The sequence below is a fragment of the Pteronotus mesoamericanus genome, unplaced genomic scaffold (genome assembly GCF_021234165.1).
Source record: "Pteronotus mesoamericanus isolate MK-2021 breed Mesoamerican mustached bat unplaced genomic scaffold, CSHL_Meso_final contig_75, whole genome shotgun sequence".
Lineage (NCBI taxonomy): Eukaryota > Metazoa > Chordata > Mammalia > Chiroptera > Mormoopidae > Pteronotus > Pteronotus mesoamericanus.
In genome coordinates this window covers 10,104,055-10,131,113 of record NW_026555249.1, presented here as the reverse complement: position 1 = coordinate 10,131,113, position 27,059 = coordinate 10,104,055, and the positions used below count along the sequence as shown (strand labels likewise).

General features: G+C 41.6%; 1 protein-coding gene across 2 annotated transcripts in view; it reads left to right on the top strand.

The window, feature by feature from the left end:
* The window catches only part of TTC33 (tetratricopeptide repeat domain 33), a 30,535-nt gene extending 3,683 nt beyond the window's left edge, over positions 1 to 26,852 (top strand). For both annotated transcript variants that reach the window (XM_054583971.1, XM_054583972.1), the window contains exons 2-5: positions 190 to 411; positions 21,159 to 21,240; positions 22,680 to 22,811; positions 26,250 to 26,852. In XM_054583971.1, coding sequence (XP_054439946.1) covers positions 191 to 411; positions 21,159 to 21,240; positions 22,680 to 22,811; positions 26,250 to 26,603 — 789 coding nt within the window. In that variant the 5' untranslated portion in view covers position 190 and the 3' untranslated portion in view covers positions 26,604 to 26,852. The remainder of the gene's footprint in view (positions 1 to 189; positions 412 to 21,158; positions 21,241 to 22,679; positions 22,812 to 26,249) is intronic.
* The last annotated feature ends 207 nt before the right edge of the window (positions 26,853 to 27,059 follow it).

Genomic DNA, 27,059 nt, shown 5'->3' with positions numbered 1-27,059 from the left:
GGAGATGTATAACGTCCACTTGTCTTAATGTTTAGTTAGTGGCCTTTGATGATTATTTCCTAGGACCACTGGCTAATTAGGAGTTAAAAAACGGTGATAGTCTGACCCTTATTCCTTCTTCACCTAGTGGGCATCCTTCTGGAAAGGGCCAAGTTTGAAATTTAAAGCTGTTTCTTCATCGTTTTCCAGAATGGCTTCCTTTGGATGGAAGAGGAAAATTGGTGAGAAAGTCTCAAAGGTCACTTCCCAGCAGTTTGAAGCAGAGGCTGCTGATGAAAAGGATGCTGCTGAGAGTGATGAAGGGAACTGGCTTCATGCCGTAAAACGCAGGAAAGAAGTGCTGCTTGAAGGCTCTGCTGAGAAAAGCAAACAGCTGAAGGATGAAGGAGCAAACCTGGCGGAAAACAAAAGGTATGCTCCCTAGACTTTTCTTACAGAGAATATCTACATTTTCTGACCTGCTGTCAGCAATGGAATGAAGAGTTACGAATTCTGTAAGTTCATGTTTTTAAAATCTGATCTAGGTGCCGAATTTAAGAATAGGTTTTAAAGTCACCTTTAAATGTTCCCATAGAATCTCAAAGTTTAGAAAAAGTCTTCGAGATGCTTATAGTGTCTCTGCTTTGCCATCCTTTTTGTTTTGTCTGAAGTGGAGTAAATGCTCAGCATAAAGCAACCCAATTTACTGGTTGGTAGGAGATGATGTAATTTCTGGAAACTTTCTCTTTGTGATAGTATCAATGTGTACCACATAAGTTAGATGTTCCCTGAAAACCTTTGAGTGTGTATATATTTTTTAAAAGAGGTTTTCACTTATTTTTTTATTGACTTATGTACTTTAGTAAGTATGGAATTTGATAGTAGCTTCATTTATTCTCAGCCTTTCCTCAGCTAAGTTCTAATGCTTTCTTTAGATGCACCCTTTTTATCTTTTTCCCTGCTGTTTTTCCTACTTTTCTTATTCCTTTTCCCTTTCCTCGGCTTAGCTCTTTGAGCGGAATCAAAAATTACTCATCCACAAATCACTGGGGAAAGGACAAATTGTTTAGTAGGTTGTGTAGAGAAAGCTTTGCGTAGAGGAAAATAAACATTTGTATTTCATGCCACATAAAGAATGAACTCTAGAGGAATTAAAAATCTCAATGTGAAAGGTTGAATAGAGGTATAGTTGGATACCCCTATACCCTCTGTCTGGACCCCAATATTTAAAAAAATTTTATTTTTCAATTATGGTTTACATTCAGTATTATTTTGTATTAGTTTCAGGTGTACAGCATAGTGGTTAGACAATCATATACTTTACAAAATGTTCTCTCTGATATTTCCAGTACCCACTTGACACCATACATAGTTATTACAATATTACTGACTATATTCCTTATGCTATACTTTATATTAGGTTCAAAACTTCTTTTTTTAAAAGATTTTATTTATTTTTAGAGAGAGGGGAAGGGAGGGAGAGAGGGAAACATTAACGTGTGGTTGCCTCTTGAGCGCCCCCTGCTGGGGACCTGGCCTGCAGCCCAGGCGTGTGCCCTGACTAGGAATTGAACCAGCTTTCTTTTAGTGTGCAGGCCGGCACTCAATCCACTGAGCCTCACCAGCTGGCGCTAGATTAAAAAGTTCTTAATAATTGCTTTATTTATCTCTTCCTACACACCACACACACACACACACAATTGTATACTTTTAATTTTTCAATGATTTATTTGAAAGTAAGTTGCAGACATGACATCTGGTCCCTAAGTCAGCATACATCTCCTAACAATAAGGATGTTCTCTTACCAAACACAATAGCTGTCCAATTTATGAAAAGTAACAATTCTGTAATCTGATATCCAGTTCACCCTTAGATTTTTCCAGTTTTCACCTAAATGTCTTTAAATAGTGATTTTTAAAACCCAGAATCCAAAGTTCACACCTTGCATTTGGTGATTATATCTCTTTAGGGTCTACTAGAGTCCCCTGTTTTTATCCCCCATGACATTACATTTTGAAGAGTCCAGACCAGTTTTCTATCTGATTGTTTCTTTAACTGTGTCTCTACTTCATGTGTCTCTTGTAGACAGAAAGTTAAGTGTTGAACTTTGATTTATATTCTACTTAAACATTTTGGGTAAGACTGCTTCCTGTAGTGTTTATGCTTTACACTGCATTGGACTGGGAGGTAAATGACGTTAGGTTGTTATTAGTGCATCCGTTTGAAAGACATTGTGCTTAGGTCAGCCTGCTGGCTGTGTAATATTTGCTGAAAACCATGTTTTTATAAAAGTCTTGAAATATTTATCTTTGGTGAAGGAAACATTTTACACTAGGAAAATTACCCTTGACAACATGAGAACTGCTGGTTTCTTTGTCCTAAAGAGGATTTTTAGAAGGCCTGTGTATGATCAGCAGGGGAAGCATCTGGATAGGTGACTGGGAGGGCGGGACACGCCTCAGCTCCCCAGGGGTCGGAACAAGGCCTGTGGGCTTGGACTGGTATCTCCCAGGTGATATTGAAGAGCTTGGGCAAGTAAAAGCAGCAGTGCTGAACAAGTACTATGTCTTCTCTTTTTATTTTGTTCTTTGTTTTTTTTCTAATTGGTAGGGCCAGTTAGAAGATTAGTTAACTGTTTTTGTCATAAATGAGTCAAAGTTGAAGAACCAACATTTAAGTTTCTAGGTTTTTTTTTTTTATTCTGGTGTAATTTTTTATTAACATATTTTAATATAAAACATAAAATCATACTGAAGCTATAATATACCAGCACATCAAATTGGAAAAGAAGGATAGAAAATAAATATCAAGGAAAACTAGCAGGTATTTTAGGCACAAAGATTTTTTGTCTCGTAGTACACCATGGGATGGACCATTCTTAGTCAGAAGAAAACCAACTGTAAATTTTCCACATTTATGAAATAATTTTCAGAGCAGCCATAAAACATTTTTAGAAATTCCTGTAAATGCCTCTTAAAAGTTCATTAACTTTGTTGTTTTTGCCTTTTTCTCTAGACCACACTAGTGTGTGAAAGGGAAAAGCGATTCAGTTGCTGCCACAGGATCCCCTCTGAGTTTCCTGTGGTTGAGGACAGATAGCAGCTTTGCAGATAAACAAAATAACTCTTATTTTTTTGCTTGCATGTCAAAACATTGAGTCATTTCATTAAAATCAGCTGGATTAGATGCTTTATTTTGAATGAAGAACACTGTGAGATCATTAAGGCTTTTTTGCTCATTAGCATTGGTTTTAGAGTAGTGTATACACAGCTTTGCAGAATAACTAAACAGAATTAAAGGAATCTAGAGGAATTGAGTAGTTTGGTGACTCCATGCCAAAAATAAATAGAAGTAATAGTTTAAAATATTTAAGAGCGTATTAAGCTTGGCTGAAAAGAATATAAGTAGAAAATAATAGAAGCATAAATAGTGAAGTTAAATTAAAAAAAAAAAAAAAAAGAAAGGAAAACTCAGTCCCTGCCTTTCAAATCAGCTTTATCTTAAACCACCCTCATTTTCACCACATTTTAGCCACTCTGGCCTTCCCAGCATTTTTGAATGCAGTTCTCTTGCAACTTGATTTTATAATTCCTGTATGGAAAGCTTTCAGCTCCTATTTTCCACGTCCGTCATCTTGTTCTCCAGGTCTCCTCTCACGTATCATATTCTCAGCGAGCCCTTCTCTGACCACGCAGTATAAAGTAGCACCTCACACCCCTTCCTCCTCCATTACAGCAGCCTCTAAAATTTCCTTTTAGCATCTCTTCCTTTTTGAAGTTACCTTACTCGCTTTTTAATTTTTTATTTGTGTTATTGTGTGTCTTCTGTAGAAATACAGCCTTCAGGAGGGTAGGGATTTGGTCTGACTTTTGAACTGTGTCCTCAGCTCTCAGAACAGTTCGTGGCCTCTACGAGGCTCTCAGTACATATTTATTGACTGTTTATGAAGCTGCTATTTTTAGCTATATTATGGTTAAATAGGTGTTTGTGGATGAACTGTCATTTATTGCATTGTATCTCTGGGAGTATTCTGAGAACATATTTTATTTTATATCCCAGCCAGAAAGGGCCTCTGAGAACAGCACTGTCCCATGTTCCTCCAGCATGAGAATATGGCACTTGAGGATCATCGCTCTTTTGTAGGTCTCATTCCTATCACTGTAACCCATACTCCCGCCCCTTATCCTCCAAGTTGTTTTCTGTGCAGGAGGCTTGTATTCATACAATAGAAAATAACAGCAGGTTTTAGTGTAGCGGCCTAAGGGCTTGGCCTTAGAGCCAGGTGGCTTATTCCTTATCTCAGTGCGGCCATTTACCAGCATTGCCATTTTAGGCAAGTTCCTGAGCCTGTCTGTGTTTAGGTTTCCTCTTCTGCAAAAAATACCTGCCTCATAATGCTCTTGCGCTGATGAAATGAACTTACCTGTGTAAAATACTTAATGTGGTGCCTGCCACATAGTAAGTACTCAATAAATACTAGCTATTATTGATACTATTATTATAATATTCTCAATTATTCGGTATCCTTTATTGGTGCTGTATTTTCTCACTGGTTGTATTTTTGCTTTATGGGGTTCTTGTGAACCTGAAATCCAATGATGGATTAAAAAAAAAAAATTCATTAAAAATTAGATGTGGACTTCAACTTGCAGTGAGGAGACAGTGTCAAGAACTTGACCTGGACAGCCCCACACAACTGGAAAACTTGACAAAAGATATGAAACAACTGTTTTCAAACATTGGGTAATAGTCAGCACAGAGGGTTGGGACACAAATGAGGTGATCCCTGTGCCCGCCTTACGTTCTGCCTGAAGGCAGGTATAAGCCCTTGACAGGGAAACCAGACATACCACAGTGGACTTGCTGAGCGAGGGAGATGGGGATTGGGCTTGGGAGAGAGTAAGGCAGCTAGAAATTGTGGAATAGTGTACCAGAGGAGATGGAACTGCTTAGAAACAGAGCTTCAGTAGTCTGTATGAGGTTCCCTTGAATGTTTTTTGAACATTAGGCCATTCCACTGTGGGAAAAATTCCACAAATTCAGGTAAAAAGACTGGAGCGTTGTAAGGTGAACTACTCGTAGAGTTCACACAGACTGAAGAGACAGGTGTTTAGGCTTGAACCAACCAGCGTGAAGAGTTTGAAGATCACCAAGGACATTAACTAGAGTCAGCATGGAGTCTTTGTGCCTTAGTAGAGGAAGTCCACTGTCCTGGAGAGAAGGCTACTCTGTGCCTGTCGTGGCAGAGCTTAGACACAGATTTGGAAGGGTTCAAATTGATAGCATGTCAGAAAAGAGCCAGAAAATTCTGTATAGTCAATAAAAGGCTCATAAGCCAATAATGGTGGTAAAACTAAATAGTTGGCAACTGAAATTTTTAAAAAGTAGCATTTACAGTACTGGTCCCAAACAAAATAGAAAAACTCAACAGAGTATGTGTAAGAACTGTACACTGGAAACTATAAAACATTTCTGAAAAGCATTTAAGAAGACCTTAATTGTGTTTTTATATATACGTATACACACACACACACACACACACACCCCCCCACACCCCCCCCCCCCCACCATGTTCGTATATCAGAATAAGTTTGTAAAGGCGTTAGTTCTCCCCAAATTGCTTTGTAAACTCAATGCAATTCCAATGAAAATTCCAACAAGCTTGTTTTTGTAGTAACTGACAATCTTATTCTAAATTTCATATGGAAGTGCAAAGAATATAGACTAGTCAAAAAATTTTGTGGAACAAAACATACTTAGGAAACTTAGCCTACTTTATTTCAACACTTACAACATTCTTGAATGATGGATCTTTATAGAACAGTCATACCTCAGTACTCATTGGCTTCAGAACTCGTCAAACCCTGTACTTACCGTATTTTGACAAGAAAAAGTTTCAGCAGTTGGTGCTTGCTCACCACTTGTCATACTTGCTAGAACTTGTATGAGTCACCATGGTGCCCTGCAAGAGAAGATGCTTCATTGTTCGGTGCTTGTTGGTTTGGCACTTGTCATGAGTTTTGGAACGAATTGAGGAATGCTGAGATAACACTTTATCAGTATAAGGATAGACATATACACGAGATCTGTCCAGGAAGTATCCAGCCATGTACTATGAAAAAGAGACATTTATTGAAGAAGATACAAGAAACATTATACATAGGACAATGTTGTCTCAGTCCCCTTCAAAGTAGACATGTTGGGGCCTCACACAGTTCTCTGAGTGTCTCTTTCACTGCTAAAAACACTGTAGAATCTTTTGTTGGAATCACCATCAGCTGTCCTGCCATATTTTCCTGAATCTCGATGTTCTGAAATCTCTTGGGAAAAGCCAGAAGTCTCAGGGTGCCAAATCTGGGCTGTAGGGGGACTGAGTCACCTGGGTGATTTGATATTTTGCTAAAAAACTGCATGAGATGTGATGCATGAATGGGCACGTTTTCGTGATGAGGCTGCCGATCATCAGTTGCCTGTAGCTGCGGCCATGTTTATTACACTGCATCTCTTAACCAAGAAAGAACATTGAGGCTGTACTCCTTATTAATTGTTTGGCCTGGAGGGGCATACTCGTGAGGGACAACACCTTTGTAATCAAAAAATACAGTTAACATGGTCTTGATCTTGCCTCAACTTTGCCGCACCTCGCTGCACCTTGTTTGGGCGTGGAGAACCAGGTGACTTCCGTTGGGATGACTGGGCCTTACTTTCTGGATCATAGCCACACATGTAGACCCATGGTTCATCTCCAGTTATGACCTTCTTGAGGAAATCTGGTTTTTTGGTAGTAGTTTTTATCAAGTCATTAGCAACTACAGTACAATGTTCTGTTTGTTCTGGTAGCAGTATCCATGGAACAGATTTTGCGATGACATGTTTCATGCCAGAATACTGTGTCAAAATCTTGGATACAGGCATTTTTGGAACTCCCAGAACAGTTTCTGGTTCTCACATTGTCAGTCCTGATCTTTGTTGATTGTGGCCCATACACGTTCAACATTCTCAGGTGTCCTTGTTGCAGGCCTTCCAGAACATGGATCACTTTCAACAGATCTTCGACTATCTTTGAAGCATTAGTGCCACACTTTTATATATGCTACACTCATTGCATTGTCCTCAAAAGCCGTCTTAATCATCCAAATAGTTTTGGCGGAGCAATGTTCAAGCTTAACGCAAAATTTGATGCAGATTCGTTGCTCTACTCTCTCAGTCATTTGAATATGATGAACAGTACACATGCTCACTCAGTTGTGTCTGCTGCCCCCACTGACTAGTACAGTCAAGTCATCATCATTCATGCATATGCCTTTTAGTCCATTCTCCTTGGCTGCTAGGCTACACTGATGTTGCACAAACCGTTCTTGTTATATTTACAATAGCTGGACTTTTTGGGGACAGACCTCATGGAGCAATGAAAAGAATATAAGGTACAGAAATGACTCATAATTGGTCAGTTGATTAAAAATTAAAACTTCTGGCTATCAAAAGGCATAATTAAGAAAATAAAACATCAGGCCAGACTGGGAGAAAAGATGTACAATACATATTTGACACAGGACTTACGAAGAACTCTCACAACTCAATCAGAAACTGTCCCATTAAAATGTTTGAACTGAAGCTTTATAAAGAAGATAGGTGAATGTCCAATAAGCACCTGAAAAGCTGCTTAGCATGATTAAACATGAGGGGATTTCAAATTAAAACCACAATATATTACTCCATAAGCATCAGAATGCTAAAATGGAAAAAAACTGACAATGTCAAGTGAGGATGTGGAGCAACTGAAATTTCATACATCGCTGATGGAAAGGTGAAATAGTTTTCCTACTTCAGAAAACAGTCGGGCTCTTTCTTACAAAGTTAAACATATGCCTTACTATACCATACAGTAGTTCTACGCCTAGATACTTACTCAGGAGAAATGAAAGCCTTATATTCACGCGAAGACTGGCTTAACAATGTTCTTAGCAGCTTTGTTAATAGCGGCCATGAACTGGAACAAACCAGAATGGCCCTCAGCAGGTGAATGGATAATTAGAGTGTTGTATATCCGTCCAGTGGTATACTAATGAGCAATGAGAAGGAATAATTGATGCGTCCAAGAATCATTATACTCACAGAAAGAAATCAGAAGTGCATATAGTCTGATTTCATCTGTGCAAGTCTCTTCAAAGACAAATCTGATTTGTAGTAACAGGACATCAGTGGTTGTGTGGGCCAGGAACTGGAGGAGAGGGGTGTGACTGAGAAAGCAAGGAACCTTCTGGGTCAGTAGAAATGTTCTTTATTGTGATGGTTGTGGAATTTACATGAGTGTATACATTTGCCAAAATCCAGCAAAGGGTAGGTTTAAAATAAGTACATGTTTTGGTGTATAAATTATACCAAAATTTGATTTGAAAAACCAAACTTAAGGTGTTAATTTTGTATTTGTTTTATATCTCTCTATTAAATGTTCAGGATGAATTTTTATCCTATATTTGCTATTATTCACAATTAATTGAAAGAAGGAAAAATTTAGATTTGAATGAAACTCATAGTCTGGATGTTGCAGATTGGGGCGTCTTGACCATTTTGTCACCTGTCAGCTTTCTTCAGCCAGTCCCCTGCTGTGAGAGCAGTGACAGAAGTCCCCGTCTCAACCTAGAAGTTGGGTGGGGATCTTTGCAGTTGCATGTATTCCCAGATCTGGAGTTTGAATCTCACCTCCTCAGCATTTCAGAGGATGTGTAACAGTCACGTAATGTTTTGGGGCTGTTTTTGTTTGTTAGTTTGTAAAACGATCGTGAGGATTAAGTGCAACCAAGTATGGAACAGCTTTGCACTTGGAAGGAGTAGCAGTCCTTGGAGGGGTGGAGAGGTAGCCCTGCCTCTGAAGGGATGGCTTAGAGGAGGCAGCAGGGAGGAAGGAGGGGAGCCGCTTCTGTGTCCCGGGGTGCTTTCTCTTACCTCGAGTGGTGTTCTGTTTCTTTTTCACTGTCAGTGTTTTCTCACTTGGTTTGCTTAGCCCATGGAGACTTGTCTGAAGACACTGAATGGAGGACCAGTCGGTGCGCTCGTGGCGCCCTCCCTCCAACGGAGGCCTGCTCTGGGCGCCAGCCTCCTGCCCTCGCTCTCCCTCGTTCGCGCCGGACCGTAAGCAGGCTCAGGCTCAGAGCGTTCGGTGAGCCGTGGAATACCTTTTAAATTCTGAAGTTCTGCCTTGTAGTGTTCATGATCCTTTGTAACCCCAAACTGGTTTACTCTTCTACTCAACCTCTAAATCATTTGGCTGCTATGTAGAGATGGTTGATTTTGAAGTCCTTTTACCTCTGTTTGGATCTTAGCTTTATCATTTCTGCTTGTGTAAACTTTGTCTAATTACTAACCTTCTAAGTGTCAGTTTTCAATTTCTTCAGATGTAGTAAAGTGGTGACACTTATTTCCTGTGTTTGGGAATTAAAGAGCAAGTCCATGTAAAAGCTTAGCATGCCGCCTAGCACCTAGTTAGGATTTCATGTGTGATTGGTACATTTCATATAATATTAGTTTTTTGTAATGTATTTCATTCAAACATCTTTTTCTAGAATTATTACTAACAAGGATACACCTTCTCAGTAGTTGCAGTGTGGGCGCCACCTTGGATACGTTGGCTTCTACGGTTTCAGCCACTAGGTGGTGGTATTTGATTGTGTAGCACAGCGGTCTGTTTTCACTTCAAGAATTTGTGTGTCTGTGTGAAGCAGGAATATTGTTAGAATTTACCATGCATTTGTCTTTTGTCTAGAAGTGAACTTGAGGGTCATTGGCTATGTGACACACATTCTCTTGAGTGGAGCAAGGATATGTTTAATGACAGCGATCTTCATTTTGATGTCTTCTGCGGCTCCCTCCCTTTGGCTCCTTCTCACGGCTGCAGGCACACCCTGAGGGCCTCCACGTGGAAGCCGCCCTCGACCCCATGGGCCCTCCCACTCTCCGCGCCCCTTCCCTGCAGGCTCCCTTTCTTCATGAATCATCTGCTCCGTCCATTCCAGTCAGGTTTCTGTCCCCACTAACCCACTAACCTTCCCTTATAAAGATTATGTCACCCACACCTCGTCACATTCAGTCGTATGTCTCTGCTCATTTCCGTACCTCTCAGAATTGAGCCCCGCCGACCCCTCCCTCCCTCCCTTCCACCACACACTGCTACCCCGGTCTGCGCGGTCGTGCTTTTCCTTTGTTCCAGTGTTGCTCCTCAGTCCCCTTTGCTTAGGAAGTCCTTCGCTTCCTGTCCTTTCCACATTCAGGCTCTCCTTCAGCTGACATGGTCTCCTGCTTTCAGCACCGTCTCTAGCCCGATGACGGCCAAGCACGTGTCTGCTCTGCTGTCTTCCCCCCTGAATCCCAGAGTCTCCAACCTCCGATGTTTGCTTTACTCCCACTTAGACGTCTAATTAGTACCTCAGACTGAACATGCGCTGAACAGAACTCTTGATTTTTCTCCCAAACATCTGGTCCTTTCTAGTCATCCCTATGTCAGTGAAGGGCCCTACCCTTAACCCTGTTACTGAAGCCCAGACGCCAGGGGTCACCTCAGCTGGTTCACATGCCAGCCGGAGCCGGTCTTCCCCGGCCACCTCCCGCTGCTGCCTTTGAGACCAGAAAGCCCTGGCAACAGCTGCTGCCCTCCCAGAGCAGCGAGCCCCATGTGCAGTGCTGAGGCCGTCCCACCTCGATGCTGGCAGCGGGGACCCACAGGTGCTCTGGAGGGACTGGATCACGCACCCAGGAGTGGGCGTGGGCTAACACCTTGCAGGGAACATCTTGCCTGGTGGGCTGGAGCCTGCAGATGAATATTCTTTTTCCTTTTTCCTGCCACTGGACTGTTTCCAAGACTCAGGTCTCATGCAGTCTCTTAGAAGTTCTGTAAGATTAGGAACTGTGGGTATTGGTTTTTGAAACTATTGCTGGTTGTACGCCCCCTGTTCAGTATGCTCCCTCCTTCCCACCTCACGTCTCTTTTTTCCCCTCACCCTTGCTCCCCTGGGTCCTGCTCCCCGCAGAGCGCCTAGCTTAGGCCTCACACTGGTGCCCGGTAACCCAAACTAAGACGGCAACCTGGATTCCTTTCCTTTTTTTTTAAACTCCTACATCCGAACCAAGTTGAGTTGACTTCATTCTTTAAACAGAGTCTAAATCTCTTTTACCCTCCCCTCTGTTTTCACTGTCACCTGGTCTAATGTGCCATCGCTTGCCTCTGTCGCTCGTGTAGCCTGCCAGCTGGTCTCCTGTGCTCATTCCCACACCCCTGCCGTCCACTCTTCTCCCTAGGCCTCACTGACCTTTTTAGAGTGTCAAGCAGTTGGCGTCTCTGTGTTACATAAAAACACTACGATTCCCCATCACACACCCCATTAAATTCACCCTTGTAACCAAGCCTGCTGGTCCCTCAGTGATTTGGCCGTGGCCTGCCTCTTGCACCTCTCCCTCCCCTTCTGCCTCCTGCTGTGGCCGTGCCTGGGGTTTCCTTTCCTTTCCTCCAGACAGGGGTGTTTAGTCCTGCCTGGGCTCTTTGTGCTCTTTGTCAGGAGGGACCTTTCTCCAGATCTTAAGCTGCTGAGGACTTTTTGACGCTCAGACCTCAGCCCCCACGCTCTCCCAGAGACCTCCCCTGTCGCGCATTCTGAGTGGCTGCCTGGTCACTCCCTGGTCACTCTGCTTTTTTTACCATGGCACTTACCATATATTAACCTGCGGTTATTGTCTTTCTCTGCTTTCTTCCCACACACAAATGTTCTATAATGTAAGATCTAGAAGAGTAGGGTCTGTTTATATCTTTTTATTTTTACAAAGATTTTATTTACTTACTTTTAGAGAGAGGGGAAGGGAGGGAGAAAGTAAGGGAGAGAAACATCGATAGGCTGCCTCTGTCGCACCGCCAACCCGGGACCTGGCCTGTAACCCAGGCATGTGCCCTGACTGGGAATCAAACCGGTGACCTTTTGGTTCACAGGCCAGCACTCAATCCACTGAGTCATACCAGCCAGAGTTGTTTATATCTTTTAAAATTTTTACTGAATTTATTGGGGTGACAATTGTTAGTAAAGTTATATAGGTTTCAAGCGTGCAGTTCTACAACACATCATCTGTATATTGCATCGTGTGCCCCCCCTGTGCCAAGTCAAGCCTCCTTCCGTCACCGTGTGTCCCCCTTTACCCTCTTTCGCCAGCTCCCACCCCCATTTCTATCTTGTTGAATGCTGCATCCTCAGTTTGTAGAATCCTACTCAGCCCAGAGTGCGTGCTCAATAAATATTTATTAAATGAATACGCTGATAACTATAGAGCTCATTAAACTTGGAGTTATAGTAAATTAGAAATCTAATTGGGAGCAAAGTAGCTGAACACTTTGACGTTTCTCTCTGATAAATAAGTGTGCTTATTGGGCTTGATCACCAGCTGCTCCTACCCCAGAGGAGGCTATTATCTCACCCTGCCCGGTGCCGCCCCTGGAGCTGGTCGTTTTGCTTCCGTCCTTGTGCTGGTTCAGTTGGATACTGAAGGGTTGTCTTCAAACTGGCTGAGTCAGACTTGGGTCACTTATTAACCACAGTGACTTCAGACCAGGTCTTTAATCTGTTAACGCTTCCCGCCCAGCAGCTGCAGGAGGGCGCCGTCTGCGGTGTGTCCCACACTGGGGCGGAATTAAGTGATATGCTGTGGAGCATATCTGCTCTGTGCTCTCTGAGAGCGTAATCAGGAGAGACCATTGATTTATTAGGTGCCAAGTTTCCAGTGATCCAGAAGTGGAGGATCTGGGTGGTGTCACCGTGTCGTTGTAGGCCCGGAGAAGCAGAGCAAAGAGAGAAGTGGGGGAGGACAGGGAACTCAGCAGGCCAACAATAGCGAGGTCAGTGCCCGCCACGCCTGCTTCTCTTTAGTCAGCAGAAAACGGCTCCCTTGGTTCTGTGCGCCTCTGTGTGCCCTGTGGGCGCCGAGGCACGTTTCTTCTAGCGACGCCCCTGCTGTCCGGTGGCCACATTTGCAGAAAGAGAGCGGTGTAGCTGAGGGGAGAGGACAGTCTTCTTTTTCCCTCAGACCTGCGAGCCTGTGTTTGCATGTGTGCGTGTGAGCATGCGCATGCACACCTGTGTGCCGCCTAGTGGGAAGGGGAATCAGACCTAGTGATGGTGGCTGGGTGGGGTCATCTTGAACTTCCTAGTTTACTTTGTACTTTGGGGTAACGAAAGTCTAGGTACCGAAGCGGCTGTGTGGGGATAAGGATAGGGTCAGTGACCTATTTCTCCAGAATAGTGCCGGTGGCACTTTGGGCGGGACAGTCCTTTGTACAGGATTGCCCTTTTCCCTTGCAGGGGCATCCCCGGTCCCTCACCACTAGAGCCTCCAAGTCCTAGTGACAACCCAAAATGCCTCCGTGCGTTGCTGTGAATGACCTCCATGGGCTTATAATCGCTTCTGGTTGAGTTGGGCAGAGAAGAGGACTGAAAGTAAAAGAGACATTTGGCAAATGTGACAGACGTTAACAGTGGTCGGGCCGAGGAGAGTGGGGTTGGCTCACCACAGCCTCCTTTTCTAAAGCTCTGTTTGGGCCCTGCCATGCACATTTGTTCATGTGTCGTCTGCGGCTGATTGTGCGCCACAGCGGAACTGAGACTGTAGCTGGGACAGAGACTGTATGGCACTCAAAGCCTAAACTATTCACTGAATGGACCTTTTGGTCTAGAGACCAAAGACCTACAGCCCCTTCCTCAAAAGGCACAAAGACCCCAGAAACCTCAGACACCCCAGTTTCTTAAGGTCTCTCTGCTATACCTAACTTTCTGATCTCTTGGCTCTTTCTGCCCATATTCCCAATCCCCAGGTCTTGTGATTTCTTGTAACTTCTGAACCTGGAACGGTGAGATGGAAAAAGTAAAGATTAAAGTGTTTGCTACTTTTGTGTTAGGGTAGAATTTTTTTTAACTGCTCTTGTCCCCTCTTTTCCTGTCTTCCATGCCTCTGTCTGATGCTTCCCAGGGCTTCTCTGGGAGAAGGGAAGGTAGGACAAATGAGGCGGGTAGATTCTGTGACACCAGCACCATCTAATATCACAGGCCAGCCGTGTTCTGGGGGGTGTAGAGGATGCAACTACATCTGCCCTTTGATCTCTGAACTCATTAGTAAAGAGAAGATAAAACTACACGGAGAGTTAGAAGAGTATTACACGGGAGGAGGCATTAGGGAAGCTGGAGAAAGCTTTGGTCTTTCGGTTAAAGAGCTCGCTTCAAATCTTTGTTTCGCAGGATTAGTATCAGGTGCCTTAGAGTTAGCCCTGCAGCTGCTTCCAACCTTTGTATCCTCCTCAGTAAAATGAGAATAAATAGTGCCAGTCGTATAGGACTTTTATAAGTATTGAGTTAACTTTTTGTGAAAATAATTGTATGTTAAATAATTATATTTAGAATGATTTTGAAAACAAATACTTTAGAAATCTGTGTTACTTTGTGGTCAGAGTGGTACTCATGGTCTTAGTGAAGAACCGGGGATTTTAAGTTGGGGTTAGAGTTGAGAGAGAGCCTTTGAGTCGATGCAGAGGAGGAGGAACAGAATGCTCGTTGTGCTGCGGACCCGCCCTGGGGACTCGCATGAACACAGGCCGGTGCGTGGTGGGGGCGCGGCGGGACACAGCTGCGCGGAGCAGAGGCGTGAGTGGGGGCGGCGGACCCGAGATTGGGCCGGCAGGCTGGTGCCGGAAGCGCCACGTCTCCTCCTCTTAAGTCCTGCAGCAGTTGTGACTGCTTCATTTGCGGGAAAATTGTGAGTGAAAAGATTAAGGAACAAGTTAATTTTCCAGAGAAAGATGACAAAACATAGCATATTTCCAAAGCTTTTATGTTGTGTCTATAATAACATTTGGAAATACTATTTAGAGATAGGATTGAAATCACCTCCTGCTTTTAGAGGTAATATTGAAGCTTAGTGGATAATAGCACCAGAAGATTAAATTTCTTTGAGATATCTATATCTAATCTATATCTGTATCTACTTTTATCAAGAACATTATAGGAAATAGCTATAAAGAACCAGAAATGGCTGCTAAATTATATTGAGTATGGTTGAGTGTCATGTACACTTATTTTCCCATTTATCTATTAGATATGAAACCTTTCATAATTTTTTTCTGAAGTGCACACTACATGGTCATGTGGATTTTATACTTTATTTTTTATCACATTAAAAAATTATTTTTATTAAATTTATTGGAGTGACAATGATTCATAAAATTGTATAGGTTTCAAATATATGCACAGTCTTTTTGTGGTTTAAAATTTATTACTTCTCATGACTGTGGGTGGCTGGGCTCAGCAGGGCAGTTCTGCTCCATGTGTGTGCTTTAGGTCACTCACCTGGTTGCAGGGGCCCACCTGTGGTCGGGACATGTCAGGCGTGAGTTCTGTGAGACACCATCTGTGCACTGCGTCGCGCGCCCACCACCCAAAGTCAGGTCTCTTTCTGTCACCATGTGTTTGACCCCCTTCACCCCCTACGGCCCCGTCACCCCGATTTCCCTCTGGTCACCACCATACTGCTGTTTGTGTCTGTGAGCTTTAGTTTGTCTGTCTTGTTTATTCATTTGCCACTTTGAGTTTTATATCCCACATATGAGTGAAATCATACGGTTCTTGACTTTTTCTGTCTGACTTATCTTGCTTAGGGTGATATTCTCAAGATATATCCATGTTGTCGCAAATGGCAGTATTTCATCTTTTCTTACGGCTGAGCAGTATTGCATTGTGTGTGTGCATCACATCTTCTTTAGCCACTCCTCTATCGACGGACATTTCCGTTGTTTCCTTGTCTTGGCCGCGTGAATAATACTGCAATGAACACAGGGGTGCATGTGTCTTTGGGATTTTGTACTTCAGTAAGTTATTGGGTATAATTTGCTAAACCTTGATGTAGAATTTTTGTACTTATTTTATGGCTTAGGAAGTTTTCAGTGGTCAGTTGGCTCTTCTTTTTCTCAGATAATGTGTCTTAGGATAAAAGTGTACTTTGATTTTATTGCTAACTTCTCCAAATAATGTTAAGATACATTAGGCTGCATTTCTCATTGTGGAATTTAAAACTGTGTTGGGCACTGGCAGCTATTTTCTTGTCAGGGCCTGCTCCCCATTGTCCTAATTCATCCACAGACACGGTGCACCTTATTTTTTCCAGAAGTTATTGATATGGGTTATATGCTGTCGTGATGGGTGCTACAGCTGCGTGTAACTCAGTGAGCAAAGTGCCTGTCACATTGTCTACATAGAGCATTTGGTTTAAACAAACACAGAAATAAATGTAAACTTTCAAATTGTTCTGTAAAGAAAAAGAACTGGGTACAATGAGCCAATATTTACCAGAATGATTTAGATAAGGGGCTACTGAATTCTTTCAGGAAGCAAGAGACAACAGATTGGATTCATCTAGGTGAAGAGAGGGAGTCCTGTGAGTTAATTTCTGGTGAATTTTACTTTGTAACATTTAGGTGTATGCTAAGTGAATGAATAATATAGACGGTAAAATATTTTAAACAATCCCTGTATCTGAAGTAGATATTGAGAGATTAAAATGGCAACTTTTTACTTATTTCAGAGTTTATTATCTAGTGTAGCAAGAGGTACAATAGGGTAGTTGCTTTTAATACAGTCACAACTAAAAAACGTGCTGCACTAGGTAGAAGTTGGCATTATTGTTTTAATTTGCTTTGGAAAATGACCTTTATTCAGTGTATGTACAACTTCATATAATTTCAGAGCTCCTTTCTACTGTTTCCAGAACGAATTGATCCGACCTGAGTGGTTTGTTCTTGTCAATAGTAAATGAGAAAATTTTAAAGAACTGTTTCTTCTTTTGTGTGAGTAAATAGTTTAAATTATTTCTGAAAGTAGATTTTATGACTCAATCTAATCCTATGTTCAGACACTTTTAATAAATTTTAGTGAGTAAAACTCAGCAGTTTAATACTTTCTTAATATTTATTTTAAAACCTAAAAAAAAAAAAAATCCTCACCCAAGGTTATGTTCATTGGTTTTTAGAGAGAGAGGAGGGGGAGCAGGACAGAGGTGGCGGGGGGGGTGGAGGTGGGGGAACATCGATCGATGTCCCGCCTCTTTATGCACTTCACTGGTTGATTCGCCCATGTGCCCTGGCTGGGGGCCGAACCAGCAGCCTTGGTGTTTGGGGGTGACGCTCTAACCACTGAGCTTCCTGGCCAGGGCAAGTCTAGACTTTCTTTTTCCTTCTTTGTCTGTTCCTTTTTATCCTCCCTTTTGCTAAAAGGTACCAGGTGAAGTGCTTGCATCTTGTCTCTACCATTCTTTTAAAATTAAAAGTATGTTTTGCTAAAAGGATACCACTCTACGTGGGAGGCTGGGAAAGGCAGGGCGGTAGCATGGGACCCTTGAGGGGCTAGGCTTAGAATCTAAGCAGCGTGGCCTGTTAGAAGGTAGCCGGTCAAAAGCAGCTAGTGCGTTCTGTACAGTTGGTGGTATTTTATTTTTTAAAAGACTTTATTTATTTATTTTTAGAGGGAGGGGGAGGGAGGGAGAAAGAGAGGTAAAGAAACACTGATGTGCTAGAGATAACGTCAATCAATTGCCTCTTGCAGGTCCCCAACTGGGGACCTGGCTGCAACCCAGGCCTGTGTCCTGACTGGGAGTTGAACTGGCCACCTTTCGGTTTGCAGGCCCACGCTCAGCCCACTGAGCCACACTAGCTGGGGCTAGTTAGTGGTACTTTAGCAGATTAATCGCAATTTGCAAACAAAGAATTTTCATGACACCTGAAAATTACCTTAATGGCTTACTTTGAATTGCTTTAGGCAGGTTCTAAGCTAATATTAACATGGAAATTATCTAAAAATAACTGTGAACTTCAGATTTCCACTCAGGGTAACAAAGAGACAACAGTGGGACTCGCAGTGTAGCCAGCCCTTTTGCCACCTGCCCAGCACAGAGTGTGTGTGGGGCACGCGTGCCACCCCCAGGCCTGTGCGCCGCTGGCGGGGCCGCCGACGGGAAAGGCAGCAGTGCCAGCAGCGTAGGGGGCGGGGGGCGGGTACCTGCCAGCGGGGCGGAGGAAGAGCACCGATAACGTGGCCCCATGACACTGCGTGTCTCTCGTCCCTACCCGCTTGGGGACCCGGCTGTGATAGATCCTTGAGTTTGGCAAATACTTGATAGAGAAATAATTCTTGGTAAAATCTTTGGAGATTTGATGGGTAACAAAAGAAAATTTCTGATGCAGGCAGAGGCAGATGGTAGCATGTGATTAAAAAGAGTGGACTAATGGGCACAGTGTTCAAATCACTGGCCGTTCCTAAGCCCGGAGGAAGGCGTCTTTCACCCAGAGCCCAACCCGGTTTCCCGAAAGCCACCCGCAGGTATCCGAGGCCCCTGCGAGGGAAGCGGAGAGCGGCAGTGGTCCAGGCAGCAGCTCTCATAGCCACCTCTGCCCACCCAGAGCTGGTGTGCCTGGGAACAGGCGGCAGCCTTTGCGGGGTGAATCTTCAGCAGAGCGTTACACACGCCTGCTACTGCCGGACAGCAACAGCCACCGCTGCGGCGCGCAGCGGCCGTGCCTGGGGGCTTCGCAGAGCGCACACTCCCCCCGCCGGCCCTCGCCGCTGCCAGCACGGAGTCGGCTCCGTGGCACGCGTCTGCCAAGCTGGCGGTGGCCCATTTGTCGTGTGCCTAGATAGCATAAGCCCCCGGAGGTGGTATTGCCAATTGGAATTAATTTCTAGTAAATTAACTCTCTAACGAGGTGAAAATAGGGAATGTACATTTTTACAATGGGAGACACTCCCCCCAAAACCGGAATTATCTTCTGGAGGGCGGGCCCCTTGTGCTGCAGGTGTCCCCAGCCAGGTGAGTGAGTGAGGAACCCGTCTGTACCAGTGCACCAGCTGCGGCGTCGTGAGAGGCCGTGTTCAGCCTCAGTGAATATTTTCTGAAGACTCTCTCAGTGTGTGCGCCCATTTCATGGCGGGTGAGTTACGTACGAGCCGTCTGCCCACACCACAGGCTGAGTGTTGAGCAGTTTTTGACCAAAAATGGCCTGACCCCCATGCCCCACCCTCCTTGTTTACCTGGTCTTGCCCTGGTGACACTTTTTGTTTCTCTGGATGAAAAAAGTCCTCAAAGGGAAACCTTTTGCTGATGTGGAAGAGGCGAAACAAAAAAGGGCATGAGACTAAAAGGCATCAGAATCAGCGAGTTGAAAAACTGTATGGGGCAGTGGAAAAAAGCCTCGGTAGGTGTATTGCATTAAGTAGAAAGTACTTTGAAGGTGACTGAAGTTTAAACATGTAAGAATAAATACAGTTTTTTATAAGTAAATTCTGGTTATTTTGGTCCCCCCATATGTGTTCTTCAACTTTGTATTTTCTACCAAATTCTGCCTTTATTTCTTTGGCCCTCTGGTCCCTGCTTAAAATCAGTACAGATCAGCTCACCTTTTTTTGCTCATGTTTGGTTTGGATCTTCTCCTATTAGGTAGGAAAGGATGTACAAGAGCACGTTCAGAGGACATGAAGGGCCTGGAAAGGAGGCAACAAGAGGTGACTCAAGAGAAGATCGCCTGTGGCGGGGCTTAATGTACTAGGAGAGGTATTAAAAGCAGTTCACAGCCCAGGTTTTTAATAGCATTATCTGGGGAGCTTTTAAAAAATGTGAGTGCCTGGGTCCCACTCTGAGAATATCTGTTCTAACTGATCTGTGGCAGGGACTGGCGTGAGTGTGTGTGCGCTTTCCCCTCTGTAGCCTCTATAGAGCATTCTGTATGGAGCCAGGAAGGGAAGCTGGTGGGTTAATACATTCTCTGTTTGGCTCTAGAAAGCAGAACTGGGTGCATTGGGGGAAAGGTGCAGGACAGAAAAGTACAATGAAAAATGGTCTGGTAATCAGAACTTTCTCTTCATAGAAATAATCAAGTATACATGAGTTAACCTATGTGAAGGTGTTAGTGACTATATGGCTTTGGAGCTCAAAAGAGAGATGTGACCAGGAGAACATCGGTGAAAAGGTGGTAGCGGAAGTTACCATCTGCATGCTGCTGGTCGTTGATTTGACCCATAGCTTCCAGACTTGCCATGCATTACTGGTGTTGAGCAAGACATGGTCTCTTGTGTTCATGGAGCTTGTTACACACCAGGAAACTTAAAACTGAAGCATCTTTACAAAATCACGTGGCTGCTCCTTAAATTGTCATCTCTGTCAGCTAGTTTGCTGCTGTCCAGAGCCCAGGGTTACAAGTGGATTGTACATGCCTCAGAAAAGTTCTTTATAATACTGGGTTGGCCAAAGAGTCTATTTAGTTTTTTTCTGTAAAAAAAAAAAAAAGACACATTTTTTATTTCCACCAGTAACTTCATTGATTTGGTATTTTGAGTATGTCAGCTATTTCCTGCTATTGGCGTCTAGTGGGTAGAGGCCAGGGGTGCTGCTAAACACCTTCCAATGCATAAGGCAGCCCCATAGCAGAGTTATTGGCTAAAATGTCAACAGTACCAAGAATCTTTGCAACCACTGTTGACACATTCGCTCAATCATAGCACCTTCTCCGTATACTGCACAAATCTTTTTTTGTATTTCAGTTGTGTTTTTGCTTTTCTTGAAATAATAAAACATAATACACCCAAAATGTTGCACTTTTTCTTCCGTCTTCAATATTAAAATGGCTACACAAAAATGTACCAATTTTGATAAGTTTTTTTAAATGCAGGTTGATATGACAGCCATCAGAAAACAATCTAACAAAATGCTTTCAAATGAAGGTAAAGACAACTAAGTGCTTCTAGAGCCATCATAGGGAAAAAACCTAATGAACTTTTGGCCAACCCAGTGCATCTAAAATGAATGACAACATATGCAGATGTTAAGGTTGATGAAAAAAAGAGAAATTCTTCTGGTGATTTCTCAGCCCAGGAAATAAAATCTTGGAAAAAGATTTTCAAGAACTTTTTAATTTATAATTTGCTTTTTTCCCTTTTTCTCTCCTTTCCCTTTATCTCGTAAATTTTCCTGCTTTTTTACCATCATCGTTATTAGTTCTTGAATAGAGATATTTCTTGAGAAACTATTATTCCTTAGTATCTGGTTTTTAAATTTGGTCATGTACTTTCAAGGACTTATTAAAAGTATGAAATAAATGTAACTTTAACAACCACAGATACCGAGAGGCAATTCAGAAGTGGGATGAAGCCCTGCAGCTAACACCGAACGACGCTACCCTGTATGAGATGAAGTCACAGGTAAGGGTTATGAAGAACTTCCCTGTCGGTATGAAGTTGCACTGTTTGGTGAGCAATGATGGACCAAAATAGCATTTCCTTCCATTTTCTTTTTTAAATACAAATTTTTTTGGAAAAAAAGGTTATGATACCATTTGTGGCTTTTCCTTACGTATCAAATTAGAAATTTGTTTACCTTCACAATGAAGTTGACTGTTATCCCACCTGACTGTGGTAAAGTGTGAACAGGGGGCATCTTTTAAGAAGTCACTGCTGATCTCCTAAAAAATGAAGTGTGTTTGCCCTCCTTGGAGATTAATTGCAGTAGACTTAGTGATAACTTAGCATCTTCCAATGGACTGGATTCCAAGTGATGCTGTTTCTCTGAAAGTGGCCTAGTTCTAGCAAAAAGACAGAATAGACTCCGTTTATTAATAGCTTAAAAATAACAGTTGTATTTAAAGATACATTTCTAATATTTTGTGGGAAAGTTCACAAAGAAAACCACCGAGCCCTTGAACTAAGTTATGCAAGAGGCTCCAGGACTCCGAGCGTGGGACGCATTTCAGGGAGCAGGACATCAGGGAGCAGTTGCAGTGCCGCCTGCCTCCATCCGCCTGGCAGACGGCTTTCCTCATGATGACCTCAAGCTGGGGCACACTTGTATCAGCTTTGATTTTAGTTTGTCCAGGAAAAACCCAAATAAATTATGTCTCCTGAATAAAAGTGGCATGAGGGCCTTCATTTGGATAAGTTATTTTCAACCTTTAATATGTACATATTAAAGGAAAGATTTGGGGCGAATTGTATGAAATGAGTTATTTAATTTGGAACCTAATGATGATGCTTGTGTCACAAATTTTATGAAGTGCAGATGGAAATTATAGATGAAATCCAGCCCTTTGCCATAGATCGAAGGTGAAAGGTTCTGGAATGCCCTGATTTTTCTGATTTGTGTGGTATGAAGAACCCAGTTTTTGGGGGGTGGAGAGGAGGCTGTGGAGTGTTTGAATGATTTTTAGAGCAGGAAGATGTTCCCTAGGGACAGGATGTGTGGTTGAACAAGCTTAAGTTTGCCTTGTTCAACGGCAAGGCCTGGAGCGCTCTAAAGTCCCCATGGTGAGCAGCACGAATAGAAGTGGAACTGAAAGTTCAGATAGTTCTGAGCCACCGTGGCTGGAGGAAGGCTGCATGGTTTTGACCAGGTGGACAGTAGGGTTCAGACATTAGAAAAGGAACAGTACCTATTTTTATAGTATTGATATTTCAGTAGTAGGAGGAAGAATATAATTCCTGACCCTGAATGGCAGAGGTGGGGGTCAAAACCACTGAGGTGCTACGTTTACCAGATTAAAAATATACTTGTAGAAGTGAAAAGGGTTATTTATGCATGGTAACCTATTAGGAGTTTGCTAGTTTGTGAGATTTACCGACAGTCCTGTTTCTGTTTTTGACCATAGGTCCTCATGTCACTTCATGAAATGTTCCCTGCAGTTCACGCAGCGGAAATGGCCGTGCAGAGAAACCCGCGTTCCTGGGAGTCCTGGCAGACTTTGGGGCGTGCGCAGCTGGGGTTAGGAGAGATAGTCTTGGTAAGGAAGTCAGGTGCTTCCTATGATGCTGGCATTTTATCTTGGCAGGTTTTGATCCCCTGTAACTGAAAGTTAAACATGTATCAAATCTATGCAAAAAATAAATAGCAAATTACCTCTTAAAGGTATTAAACCACAAACACAGATCAAAGTTATTACTGTTATTTCCATCCTGTGCACCACTTATTATCAGGGTCAGAATATTTTTCAGGTATTTGGAATCATGGAAATTAATTAGAAATTTAACATAAAACATTGACATTTGGTAAATATACAATAAGTAACTTTGGGGTTAATTCTTTTCATCATTAAACTTATCACATTATAAAGCGGTGTGAGCACTTTATAATGCATCACCATGGAGATGAAATCACTAAAAGATTATGTTGGGGAAAGGAAGAAAGGAGAATATGGGAGTGTAACGATGATAAATATTTGGACTGAAAAGTTGCCAGTCTTTAATGAGGAGAAAAATGGGGAAGGGTGGAAGCTTATAAAAATGAAATACTCATTGTGTAAAATTTACTATAAGCTGGTGCTTAATGGATTTGTCAGCTTGTCTGGACTACACCTTGTAGGTTGCAAAGACCACGTAGGTGGCACAGCTAGCTGTGAGGACTGTCCTGTTTCTGTTTCGGCGGGGCTTGTATATTCCTGACAGCCGATTTCCTACAAAGTACGTGTACACCTAATATAGCAAAACTTCCTTTTTGTCATTCAATAAATTCATATTTTTAATGCTTTTATAGGCCTTTGAGATTAAAAACAGAACAAAAACCAAGTTTCTTTAAAGGCTAAAATTATTGATAAACCCTGAGTGTAATTTTGCTAGCACTGGTGTCAGTAAGTTGTGGATAACTTAGGTTTTTCTGGTACACTTGTAAATATATTACTTCTGTATACCAAAACAAAGGTGTGTCAAATACTCAGAAATCATATAGAGGGAATTTTGAGGAGAATTGATTGGAGTAAAGTAAAGTAAAAATGATAATCTGAAATGAAATTCAGAGTAACAGAAACCAGCCGTAACAGAAACGAAAGGCCATTTTCTTTCTTGGCCATGTAGTCATCTTTTCTCTCCTGAAGACTTAAATATACTACAGTTGGAAAAAAGTTCAAGAAATTTGGTTTTCTAATAGGTTAACAGGAAAACAAATAAAAACTTATATAATACTTATGCTCTTGCTATGGTAATGGAAAAAAAAATCCCTAGGACAAAATATTTAGCAAAATATTGTCCTATAAAGAAAGAAAATACATTGCACGTGAGATAACAGGTACTTTGAAACAACAACAAAATTATTCAAAATTCTAAGTTTTTAAATTAAGAATACTAGTTCAGTTCTTTTTTTCCTATGGATATGGTTATGTCTGTTATACTCATATTGTAAAATTCTTGGAGGAATTAAAAGTAATTTTGTCCTCATTTAATGTTTTTAAGGGTTCTACATGAAAAAAGATCTAAATTTGTAATTTTTATATAAAAATCTGTTTTTTAAAAAAATTTTATTCCTTTTAGAGAGAGAGGAAGGAGGAGAGAGAGAAAAAAACATCAATTTTTTGTTCCCCTTATTTGTGCATTCATTGGTTAAAGTGCCCTGACAGGAATTGAACCCACAGCCGTGTATCAGGATGACGTTTTAACCAACTGAGCTAACTGGCCAGGGCTAAACTTCATGTTATTTTGAAAGACTGGAATGGTTAAAAATTACTTTACTCAATGGCATAATGAAGTGATAGAGTCAAACCTCAGTTCTTGAACATCTGCCATCTTGAACAATTTAGTTCTTGACCAAGTTATTCAGGGAAAAAATGTCTTTGGTTGTCAACCAAAACCTTGGTTCTGGACTATACAACCCTTTCATGCTGATACCTGTGTGATCCGTTGTGCATCCCTAAGATGTGATACGTTTTTTGAACAAATTGCTTCTTGAACCCTTTTCTGAAATAAATTAAGTTCGAGAACCGAGATTCTACTATACTATGAAAAATATACAGAAAGCAAGCTAAAATTTCGAACTTATTTCACACTACGGGGTGGGCAAAAGTAGGTTTGCAGTTCATATGAAAAATAATACAATAATAAATAATAGCATAAGAATACACTCTGTATTTTGTGTACTCACAACTATAAACCTACTCTTGCCCCACCCTATATATAAAAACATAACAAAATATGTAGGTAAATAGAACAGGCAATAAATTAAAAGTCAAGAGTTGGGTATAATTCTATTATGTAGACTTTTATGCAGAATTGGTTGTGTATATTGGAAAATGATTATAGGCTTAGTTTGGTCTTCATTTTCTAATTTTTTGAGGTGTAGAGGTAGGCTTTTTTACTTGAGATCTTTCTTTTTATCATAGGCAGTTATGGCTAGAAACCTCCTTCGTAGTTCTGCTTTTTCTGCACCCCATACTTTTAGTGTATTTTCATTATCATTTGTATTAAGATACTTTTTAATTTCTCTTTTGATTTCTTTTTGAACTTACTGATTGTTCAAGAGTACGTTGATTTCTACATATTTGTGAACTTTCCAGTTATCCTTTTGCTATTGATTTGTAGTTTTAACTCCATTAGACTGAGAAAAGATGGTTAGATGGTTCGTATGTGTTTTTAAATTTGGGTTTGTTTTTTTTTTGCAGTGTGAATTTTCTTTTTATTTATATATTTTTTAAAAAATTTTATTGTGTATGCTGTTACAGTTGTCCCAAAGACTTGTTTTGTGATGTAACGTACATCTATAATGGAAAGTGTTCCATGTGTACTTGAGAATAATGTATATTCTGCTGCTGTTGGGTGGAATGTCTTGTAGAAGTTTGTTATAGGTCCCTTTGCTCTACAGTGTTATTCAAACACTGTTTCCTTATTGATCCTCTCTCCTTCAGTTCTGTCAATGTTTACTTTACATACTTAGGTATTCTGATGTTGGGTGTATATATCTTTATAATTGTTATATAATTCTGGAGGATTGACCCTTGCGTTACTATGCAGTGTTTGCTTTTGTCCCTGAGAGTTGGCTTCAACGTTGTGCATTCCTGGTACCTTCCTGATGACCATGCTTTAGCCCAGGAGATTCCCTAGATTCATGTATTTGCTGATCTGCAGAAGCTGAGCAATGCATTTGCCTTGTTTTGAACCGTAATCTCTTGATTTTAATGGACTTTTAGTCCTCATCAGCAATTTGTCGGTCACTTTCACACTTTTGTAACCTTTGTTTTTTTCATCATAATCATCTTTAATGGTTAGGGCACAGCCCTAACTTCCATCCTTATAGCCTATTATGTTAAAAAAATATATATGCATATATTATCTGTACATACATATACATATATCTAAAGATATATATATGTGTGGATATTGTGGATTATGTTAAATACATTCATCTTTTAAAACAAAGCAAAAAAAAAAAAAAACCACTTGACCTTTTCTTTCCCTAGGCAATTCGAAGTTTTCAAGTAGCCCTTCATATCTATCCAATGAACCCTGAAATATGGAAAGAAGACCTTTCTTGGGCAAGAACACTCCACGAGCAGCAGAAGGTAGCCCAGAAGATTAAAAAAAGTGCAGCACCAGCGGAAGCCACACATGTCTCCCCAAAGTCGATTCCTGACTATGACTTTGAAAGTGATGAGATTGTTGCTGTTTGTGCAGCTATTGCTGAAAAACAAAAGGCAGTTTCAGCAAATAAAACAATGGTTATTGTGTCAGCTTCTGGGACTGTAGAGACTGTAACTGAGAAGGAAGATGGTGCTACACCACCCGATGGCTCTGTGTTTATCAAAGCCCGATGAGGTTTTGCAGGAGGTATTAGAGTCTACCTTTTTGATTGCCACTTCAAGATTTAGGCATACAGGCATTTACTCTGGAGAAACTGGGCAAAGCTCCTGTTTGTAAAATAAGTTTTTCACATGAGGCATACAAAAACTAAAGGGTAGAGTTATTACATAGTGTTTGGACTATGCTTTGATAAGTTATGATTTAAACTTACTAAGACTAGAATTCTGACTACAATGGCTTTTGATGAATAAACTTAATCCAAATATAGAAGTGAATACATTTTAAAGACACCACTTGGAAGTGAATGCTCGAATAGTGAGTAACTTGATGGCCAGTGTTACTAAAATGTTGTCGTTTTTATGATAAAGGAAGTCGGTGATTTGTTTCCTTCCTAAAAATATACTGCTGTTACTACTCAATCTCCTATTTTTCTGGCTTTGTTAGAGTAATTTTGTCACAAAGCTTGAATA